The sequence below is a fragment of the Hordeum vulgare genome, chromosome 4H (genome assembly GCF_904849725.1).
Source record: "Hordeum vulgare subsp. vulgare chromosome 4H, MorexV3_pseudomolecules_assembly, whole genome shotgun sequence".
In the NCBI taxonomy this organism is placed as follows: Eukaryota; Viridiplantae; Streptophyta; class Magnoliopsida; order Poales; family Poaceae; genus Hordeum; species Hordeum vulgare.
Genome location: NC_058521.1, coordinates 369,609,227 through 369,619,273, shown reverse-complemented (window position 1 = coordinate 369,619,273; position 10,047 = coordinate 369,609,227). Strand labels below are relative to the sequence as shown.

The 10,047-nt window shown below is 47.1% G+C and overlaps 1 protein-coding gene across 1 annotated transcript; it reads left to right on the top strand.

The window, feature by feature from the left end:
- The first annotated feature begins 2,366 nt into the window (after nt 1-2,366).
- Nucleotides 2,367-8,313, top strand: LOC123448640 (Fanconi anemia group I protein). The gene is made up of 13 exons (XM_045125602.1): nt 2,367-3,218; nt 3,333-3,414; nt 3,504-3,695; nt 3,802-3,866; nt 3,943-4,102; nt 4,181-4,426; nt 4,528-4,644; nt 4,764-4,955; nt 5,033-5,114; nt 5,214-6,151; nt 6,657-7,167; nt 7,246-7,436; nt 7,534-8,313. Exons 1-13 carry the CDS (start codon nt 2,458-2,460, stop codon nt 8,125-8,127), a joined length of 4,131 nt encoding a protein of 1,376 aa, XP_044981537.1. The 5' UTR covers nt 2,367-2,457; the 3' UTR covers nt 8,128-8,313.
- The last annotated feature ends 1,734 nt before the right edge of the window (nt 8,314-10,047 follow it).

The following is a 10,047-nucleotide window of genomic DNA, read 5'->3' as shown; positions in this document are numbered from 1 at the left end:
CAATGATATAATTGTTCTGATATATAATTAATACATTGTTGCTAAAATTGATTGTCAAATTCTAAATGTCGTGAAAAGGAGTGGGACTTCGAGAATACCTTATAAATGGGGATGGAGGGGATAACATGTTTATCGCTTGTTAAAGGATGACCCTTAATATGCTCAAACGAATACACTTTGCTTTATTGCACTAGAAGTCAACCCTCACCGAAGGCTATTTAGAACTTGCTAGAAGGATTGAAGAATATTGTACTAGAGGACGGGGGAAGATGAGAACAAATGATTTGGGGGGGGGAGGGGGGTGTCTCGCCAATGGAAAAATGTTAGGGTAGAATAATATTTATTACTTTTTTTCTAGAGATATTTTTGGGATGGAAGATTTATATTACAGTTTGGAAATCATTCTAAAGAAAGTCGTCTTAGGAGAAAAGTCATTGCAGGAGAAAGGGCAGTAGAAAGAAAGAAAGGGTGAAGAACCTCACATCGCCTCGGCAATAGAAGATGCATATCACATTTTCTACAAATTTCTCATTGCTCAAATTCTTTGGGGTTGTGTGTGTGATGTTACCGGATGCAGTTGGGCACCCACGTCTTTTGCAACTTTCCACACCCTTAATATGAGACTTTTCGGCCACACCCGTATACCAACGTGGATGATCTTCACAACTATGACCTGGGCTTTATGGCACATTGGAAAGGAAGCCCTGGTTGAAGGGAAATCCATTAAGCATCCTTTTGATGCTTTGTATAAAATGATGATCTTCTTGCAGCTTTGGAAGCCTTTGAGCAAACCCATAGAGGCATCCATCATTGAGGCGATTGACGACAAATTTAGGCTCCACGTCAAGACTCTCGAGGAGCATGTTGATCACCATGGCTGATGATCATGTGTTCACGGTGCTTCAATATCTTTTGCTTTGGCCCGTTGGGTCTATACCGAACCTTCTGTTATGTTGGAAACTTTTATTTATCTCAGTTGGGTCTGTATCAAACCATTTTTTTCTCTGTTTCATGGTACTCTTTGAGTAAATGCTTTAAGAGTTTCAGTTTGCTAAAGCTGGGCAAGTGCCTCCTTTCTAAGGGCCAATTCTTTTGCAGCTTCTGGCAACTTATTGTTAAAATAAGCCAGAAGCCCAAATGAACTCGTTTGGGAGCCTTGTGCTTAACTTATTTTCACAATGACCTCCTTCACAATGAAAATAAGATGGGGGTGGAGCTCCTTCCAGCAGAAGCCCACTTAAAATGAAAGGGTATATCTTGTTGCCATTGTTGTTTGTACAATTTACAAAAAAAACCCACCGCCCTGGCCCGAGGTCAGATCCCCCGATCCCCTCGTCCACTCGCTCCTTCCTGCATCGAGTTCCCACCGCTGCCCTGCTCCTCTCCCGCTAGGGTTCGTGCCAGTTCTTGCCGTCGCCGTCGCCGGTGCCCTACTCCTCTACCGCAGCTCCTCCCCTCTAGCGAGCCCATGGATGGCTGGTAGGCCTCCACCCCCCGCCGTTGCTCCTCCCTCGGGCACTCCCCCAACCTCCCCGCTCTCAACAGACCTCGATCCGGCGGGCGCCCAACTCCGGTCGCCAACGCGCCAGTTTGTCGCTGCTCCTCCCGTTAGACGACCACATGGACGGTTGGTAGGCCTTCATTCCCCACCATTGCTCCTCCCTTGGGTGCTCCTCCAGCCGCCCCGGTCCAGCAGCCCCTCTAGATCGACCCAACAGTGGCCCAACTCCAGCGGAAGGACCCGTTCCCCAACTCTGGCGGAAGGACCCCGCCCCGGTCCAGCGGCTCCTCCAGATCAATCCGACGGGCGCCCAACTTAGGTGGAAGGATCCAGCATGAAATTAAGTTCATATGGGCAATAAAATGATAAAACTAGCACTATCGTTTAATCCGAACAAACAGTATAGTTCAGGGGCATTACAGACTTTTAACTGATCGTACCACACATAAGCTAAAAAATTAGTCAACGAAAAGAACTGGCTAGCTTATTATGTGAAACTTATTTTCACAGCAGCTTATCTTGAGCTTATTTTCACAGCATAGCTTAAAAGAAACTGGACCTAAAACATGACCGAAACAGAAGAGATCATATGGTATGTGAGAACGACCACAAGAGGATGCACTACTATAATTTAATCAAAAGGTATGTGAGAAGGACCATAAGAGGGTGCACTACTACAATTTAATCAAAGCATGGCACAAAAATATTTATTTGTTTTTTGTACTATTCATGTATAAACACTTTTTATGCGTATAGTTTTTTATCCGGTAACAACGCACGAGCATTTAATTAGTGATATAAATGAGTAAAACCTAAAAAATAAAGAGCAGGATCATTTCTCACCCGCACACAACAGGGAAAAAGACTTCTCGTGCCACGAAAGGCGAGCGAAATCCCCACCTGCTTCCCGCTCGAACCCCCGAACTCCCCGCCGGCATCCGCGCCTTTCGACGGTGATGTCGGCGGCCGCCGTCGATGGCGCTCCTCCCTCGTCGCAGCAACCCCAACGGCCCACCGTGGAATCTGTCCTCCAACTCGCCTCCCACGACCCCTCAGCCGCGGTCCCCCTCCTACCCGCTCTCCCGCCAGACGCCCTCGCAGACCTCCTCTGCTCCCTCTGCGTTGCCTCCCCCCCGAACCACCTCTCCCTCCTCCCAGCCCTGCTCTCCCTCTCCCCAAACCCCTCGGCCGCATCCGCTGCCTTCTCCTCCCTCCTCAACGCGCCCAGCTGGCCGTCTCCGACCCTCCTCGCCGTCGCCTCCGTCCTGCGCGACCTCCCCGTGTCTTTCCGATCCCGCGTCCCCGACTGCCTCTCTAAGATTCTCTCCCTCCTCCCCGGTGCCGATGTCCAGGACCTCCCCGCACTTGCCTATCAGCTCCTGCTCCTCGCCTCGAAGCCGCTCCACCCCCGGCTCGTCCTCGCCGGCCTCCTCCGCTTCTTCGGCGGCCGCCACGGTGCTCGCGTGCGCGCCCCGCCTTCCATCGCACGGCAGGTCGAGGGCACCGTACTGATGCACGTCGCCTTCGCGGTTAAGCAGGACCCTGCACTGGCAAGGGAAGTAGTAGCCGCCGTCAAGGCCAATGCCGCGGGTGTGCTCAACGGATTCGCGGTGGCGGTACTGCTGTCCGTAGCACGCGTGCGGAGGTTCAACGACGGCGCTGTGGCCGTGCTCCGGGACGCTGCCACTACATCACGCCGGGATTATCGGATGTCGAGGTGAGGGCATTGTTGTCTAATTGGGATGTATTTAGTGTACATATTTGTTCTGAGATGTATATTTAGCAGAGATATTTGTTCTGATTGGCTGGTTTCTTAACCAATGTCTTATAGGCGCTGCAAGTGGTTGCCAGATCGCCTCAAAGAGGAAAGCGTGCAGGTTGCTCATTGTGTTGAGAAGGCACTACTGAAAGCCGTGAGGAATTTGTATTTTAAATCTGTGATGACCAAAATACCTTGGATTCTTATTTCTCTTTGGGATTGTAAATTGGGCCTAATATGCAGGTCGCTGAGAGCATTGGTGGGAGGGAGCATGTTGTTCCAAGCATTGTTCAAGTAGGTTTTCTCCTTTTAGAAGCCTCGAATGGTGATCCAGGGGAGGAAGATGGTCCAGGTGAAGGGGTTATGAGCACTGAAGAAATAGGTGTTAATATGCTCAAGTCATTGTTTGAGACCCATGAAATGGCACGGACTGAGGTATGATCAAGGCGGTCTGATCTTTTTGTTGGAGAGTCGATTATGATTAGCTGCTCGATTCGTTTAATATGACATATCATGTTTCCATCGGTTTACTTGTGGTCAGATAATTGAACAATGCAAGTTCCGGATTCTCTCCGCAAAGCCCCAGCAAAGTACACCAGTTCTCTGGTAACAGAAGCTCAAAATCCAGTTAAAATCTTGCGGAGTATACTTTAGTTTTAGTAAATTCTGTCTTTCTCTACAGGTTGCTTGGATGCTTAGTTGGGAGTCATCCATTTCCAATGCTAGAATATGTTGCACACCTGAAGGAGTTGCTGGACTATTTTGCCTTCATGAATGACAAGATATCGACGGGTCTGATCAATTGCATCTTGCCACTCACAAAGTTCAGCCGTGATCTCAAGGTCTGTGACCTTCACAGTATTCCATGCTTTTGTGGTTGTAAACCGGGGTATGATGATTGTGGTGTAATCAATTTGCAGGATTACATAATATTGGTTGTAAGGAAGGCCATGTTCAAGCGGGAGGATGATGTCCGAATTGCTGCTACAAATGCTATAGTTGAGCTGATTGTAACAGAGAACGAGTATAGGAAAAATGAAGCTAATCCTTTTCAAGACTCATCAAATCAACCAAGCTCTAGCCAGCAACCTGAAATACATCGAAAGGTTGGTGTGGAACTCTTTCAAGAATTAAGTGGATTGCTTCGCAGATGTCTTTCGCAACAGGTATCACTTGCTTTACAGATATACTGTACCACCTATTTGTTGTATCCTTCATCTATAGCAATGCTGATATAGTTCCTGACATAGCTACTCTGCTATTACAGGCTAGAGTCAGAAAGGTCTTGTATGAGGGTCTCATTCGAATTGTTACCTCCGATCCAGATGTTGCAGACAATGTCCTTGATTTTCTGTGGCCCCACTTCCTAAACTATTACATAGAGGTAAAACTACCTAAGAGATTCTTGTGTCCACTTGATATTGTAGATTCTCTCAAGTACATTATTTTAGCAAGCCAAATAAAAGTTGTTCTTATGTGATGCTGTTGCCTCAATTGCTTCAGAATGCAGAATGCCCCCTTAAAATGGATTCATGTTTTAAAGTTGAGAATGCCAAAGTATGTATGGTGGAACCTTTGGATTGCCTACTGTCATGTGTCTCGTGCATTCTTCGAGCTCAGAAAAATAGTAAATGTCACCGACCACGTGATGCATATTGGAAGTGTTTTGGTTTTGCTCCTTCCCAGGATAACGAGGTTTGCACTTTCCTCATTTTGAAATCCTTAACTAATTGGTTTAAGCATAATATATTCCGAACCTATACTACTGTCAGGTTGGAAAATCCTCGTCAAGGGACTTGTTCATGAAAGGATTATCAAATATCCAGAAGTATTTGAGGAAATGCCTCACAGAAGGTTTGTGATAAAGGCATCCTGTTGGTGCTTAACCCTATTATTCATATGACACATGTTTTAAACTTTTCATGCTTACAGTTTGTTGTTGATTTATAACAGATCAACGAGGACAGACCCAAGAAGCTGGTTCTGCTTCTTCATCTTTGGAGATAGTTCAGTGTCATAACCTTTTTATGCCTGGAATCGTTGAGGTTTTTGTTGATTTTGCCGCTTCAAAACTGGTGGAAGCTGCTGATGAACCAAAGGAGAAGTTAGAAAAAGAAATACTGGAGCTCGTTGATGCTCACAGTGGCTTTGAGAGGAAAGCAAGCAAGAGCAGGGAGAAAGTTGCACGAAGAAGAGGGGATTCAAGAGGTGCTACAGATAGGCAGACTAGTGAACCTAAGGAAAATTCAAATGCTTCTTTGCTGAAATTACATGAAAAGAGGGGGGGATTTATGAATTCAACTTTGTATGAACTTGTAGTGATGTGTGCCAAACAATGCCATGTTAACAAATATGATAAAGGCAGCCAGCATCCTAGCCAATCTAAATTGAGTCAGAGCTCTAGTCTATTATCCTTCGCACTGAAAGCCTGTCTTGAGATGTTCAGATCACTTACAGCCAAGACAAGTGATCAGCCCATTGGAAATTTAAGAACACTGTATGAAGATGTAAAAAACTTAGCGCAGCCAATTGTGAAGCTCATATGGTGGCTTATGTTAGATTCAGAGCAAGAGAATGGTGGATTCAAGAAGAATACAACCCAAGGGAAGAAAACAGTTGAAAACAAAAAGGATCAGTTATATCTGGCATTGAAATGCTTTAAAGAACTTTTTAAACTAAGTGTATCAGAAGACCGTTCCAGTGACATTATTGATCTTCTGATATCTTCGGCTCCTTCAAATATAGAGGATATGTTGGAAGCTGACCAGCTTCTTGACGAGGACACTACTGTGATTGAGAATCCAGAAAAAAGAGGTGTTCATGTGTTTCTAAACATATTGAAGATGTTATATGCCAGAACCCTTTCCCAATCCCTTTTACGTGAGTCCGAGGTAAGTCTAATGGTAATCTGAGTAGGACAGCAACATATGATGGATTGTGTTTCTACTGTATTACATTATTATAACACTGATGACCAGTTGCACCTATTTAGCACAATAAGCATAATGCACAGTAGATGTTGCTGCTTCTGCACCGTTCATTTTGTTGGAAATATTTACACATGCTCCTAGTTTACATGTTACTTGTTGGTCCGCCTATGTTATTTCGGGCGGCAGTTGTGCCACAGTTCAGTTCTATGATGATATCAATTAGTTGACATTTTCATATCTGTCCAACTTGCTGGTCTCAATCTTTGAGTGATTTGGTTTTCTTTGTTTTAAGTAAGTGTTGGTGTGTCATGCCAGACCAGATACCATGTGTGTTAACAAATAACTATCCACAAAATAATCCTCATTGAAGATACAAGTGAATAATTTATCTTAATGATTTGCTATGGTATATTATCTAAAATTGTCTTGCAAATGGAAAAACTAAAGTTCATGTTCATTTCTGCAGGCTGTATCCGAACTGATTTTTGGCATAGCAAGGAAACTGCATCCTGATGAGAGGCATCTTGTGGGACATTGGGCCGCAGGCTTATGTCGAAAGAATACTGTCCAAAGCACAACCACCGCGCAAGAGGTGGTAAAACTTGCTGTCCATCTTATGACAACTCCAGATGACATGATTCTTGTGCATGAGATGACAACAGAGTTGAAGAAATTAATAGCCTCTGGAGACGAGGACTCTGTAGATTCTTCCGAGGCATTTCTCATTATCAATTGTAAAACAAAATGTTCACTTGTTGCTGTCTTCCTTCATATGGTTGAGTCATCTCTCATTGAACTGGAATGGGGTCTTGGTAGGCTTAAGGCAATGCTCACATTAGGTTATGGTTCTTCTAATGTCGACGAGGATCAGCCAGCAGATGAAAGGACACAAAGAATGTTGTTGGAGGAAGCACTCTATTCAAGATCAACATCAGTAGTTCATGTCCTTTCGTCTTTCACACATATGAGCCTTAAGGGTAGGTTGAAAAAGTATCTTAAAACGCCCATACTGTTACATTCCTCTATTCAGTCTGATTTTACCTTTGCATACTCAGATTCTCAGGCAGAACAGTTTCTGAAACTGACTGCAAAGTTCTACAAGCTCTTGGCTCGTATGTCGAAGTCTCAGATTGCACCTAAGGGCTACAAGCAGTTCATACCAGATCTCAAATTTCAGAAAATGGCGGAAGTAACTTGCAGGATGCTTACTGTTCCACTTTACAATTTTGTCTTTACACTTCAAGAGGTCTCTGGCACTATAAATACACTGTTCACGCTTATGGCTCCTGTGACCCCATTTTAATAGCTTCTTGTTTTCTCATTTGCTTTCTTGTGTGTTACAGAGTGAGCAACCACACAAAAAAGGAACCCTCGCGAAGATTAAAAGGGAGAGCAAATGCATTCCCGATCTTATTTTCCAGGTCGAGGATTATGAGAAGTACCTAATTCAGTTAAGCAAACTCACAAAGGTGAACCTTCTGAGGCATGCCAAGCGTAGCGTAGCAAGAGATTTTCGTATACAACCAAAGGAGAAAGCTGCAGAAGAAGAACGTGAAGGGGATTCTACTCCAGCAAGTGCTGCATCACCTGAGAGTGACCTTGAGGAGGATGCAGAAGAAGGACCCGCTGATGAAAACCTGCAGGCCAGTGCACAACATGATGATGCCGTCCAAAATTCTGAATCCGACGGAGAAGAGGATGAAGTATTAATACACAGGAAGGGAGCTAATGCAAACCAAATTGTCCAAGATTCTGAATCCGATGGAGAAGACGAGGAAGTATTAGCATGCAGGAAGAGAGCTAAGACAAACCAGATGGTCCAAGATTCTGAGTCTGAAGGAGAAGAGGAGCAAATGTTAGCACGGAGGAAGAGAGCCAAGAGAAACCAAATCGTCCAAGATTCTGAATCTGATGATGAAGATGCTGAAGGCGAGTGAATTTTTCTGTAGGCAGCAATCAGAAAGCGTTAGTCTGCTCCTAGGAAATATAGAGCAATACTCGTAGATAGTTTTGAACTGTTTCTGTTGGTTAACCTGTTGATTTTAGACGATATATAAGATGTAATCGCAGTCATTGTGCTCTTACTGTACTTCATTCAGTGCCAAGAACTTCCTTTATTGAAACAACTTGAGAGCTCCCCCCCTCCCCCGCATCACCCCGCGTGCGACCGGGGGGCTACCCAGCCGCCGCCGGCCCAGGGCCTCCCCTTCGCTCCCCACCGCCGCCAGATCTCGTTGACGGGCAAAGCCTTGTCGGTGGAGGCGACGACGGGGCCTCTTCTCCCCTCTACGTTGTGGTGGATGGTGCAAACCGGAGTCGTCGGATGGGGACGCGGCGGCGGTTGAGGGCTGTGACGGTCATGGGCGGAGTGTGCCTGGCATGGAGGGGCCGCACGAGTCGGGGCGTCCCGGATCTGGCGGCTTGGCCATGGTTGGCGGGGCGGGGTGGCGGCGGCGGCCTGGTGAGGTCGCGGGGCGGGTCGGGTCGGGGCCGGGCTGGCGTGCTCTCGAGCGGTTGGTGGCGGAGCGTTGAATGCTGCTGCTAGCGGTGGTGTCGGCCAGCCAGATCAGCTCGGATCTGGCCCATGGCCGTCGGCGAGCGGTTCGGGTGTGGCCCTCGGGGTGGATGTGAGCTGCCACGACGTGGTGGTGCCTCATGGCGGCGGCTCTAGCCACAGCGACGACCGGCTTCCTCTCCAGCGTCATCTCGTCTACGGTTAGACCGTGTCAACCTTCGCTTCATCTCCTCGTTGTTCGGACACTATGTTTATCGAAGAGCTGGCTCGCTCCCAGCTGCGGTCCATCGCCCGTCTCGTGCCCGGTGCGGCAGGATCGAGTTCGTATCGCGCACGGTGTGTAGGACCGAGCTCGTCTCACACATGGTGCAGCAGAACCGACCTTGTCTCGCACTTGTTGCCGCAGGACCGAGCTCATCTCGCGTCCGGTGCTGCAGGACGAGTCGATGGAGGCTAGTTTTGGCTGGCCTTTGGGTCTCGGCGTTGTGGGCTAACTAGGGGTGGAAAAGTCGGGACCTTTCCGCTTGTCTCTTTGATTGGGTTAGCGGCGAATCTCGGGTGAGGTGATGCCAAGGTCTTAGTTGTCGGGGCGGCAACCCTGGAGGTGGTTGCGTGGTGCTCATGGACAGAGCCTGTGGCTTGGTGCTGCCTGGTGGCCATGGCCGTGTGGGTGACGTGGTAGCCGGGATGTGGCGATCGGTGGTGGTAAGTGTTGGACGGGGTGAAAACCTGCTCTATCATCGGATGGATCGGCGGCGGCGAAGCTCGTTCCCTTTTTGAAGGCGTTGCCGCGACTCTCATCATCTGTGGTGCTGCTCTAGGAAAAATTCGGATCCTTGGATCGGACAGTGCGCTCGAGTGTCATATCCTTCCTTAAGGCGTCGCCTTAAAGCCCACGGTTCGCCGTTTACGGCTTTACGTGTTGCTACGATCAACACATATATGTCATGTCTTGGATATGTGCGTGAATTGTGTTGGCATGCATTTGTGTCGAAAAGTTATTGATCTTTGTTTTATATGTAAAATGAAACGAAAGCCTTTTTTATAAACAACTTGAGATATTGGCTGTTGACGGGGCAGCATATTGTGCCAGCGCAAAGTGCAGTGAACCATGTATGGCAGCCGAGCATGACGTAGCTGATGTTTTTCTTCTTCTTTCCAAAAATGGTGCTAGCTGATGTTTCTTGATGGGCAAAGCTAGAAAACATAGTGTGCATAGTGTGCACTCGCGCACGCTCGGCAACATCTGATTCCAAGCCAATGGACCTTAGAGCATCTCCAACCACGTCTTCAGCATGCCCTCAAGGCCTTTTTTGTGGCCGGTGTGAAAAAAACAGTCCAG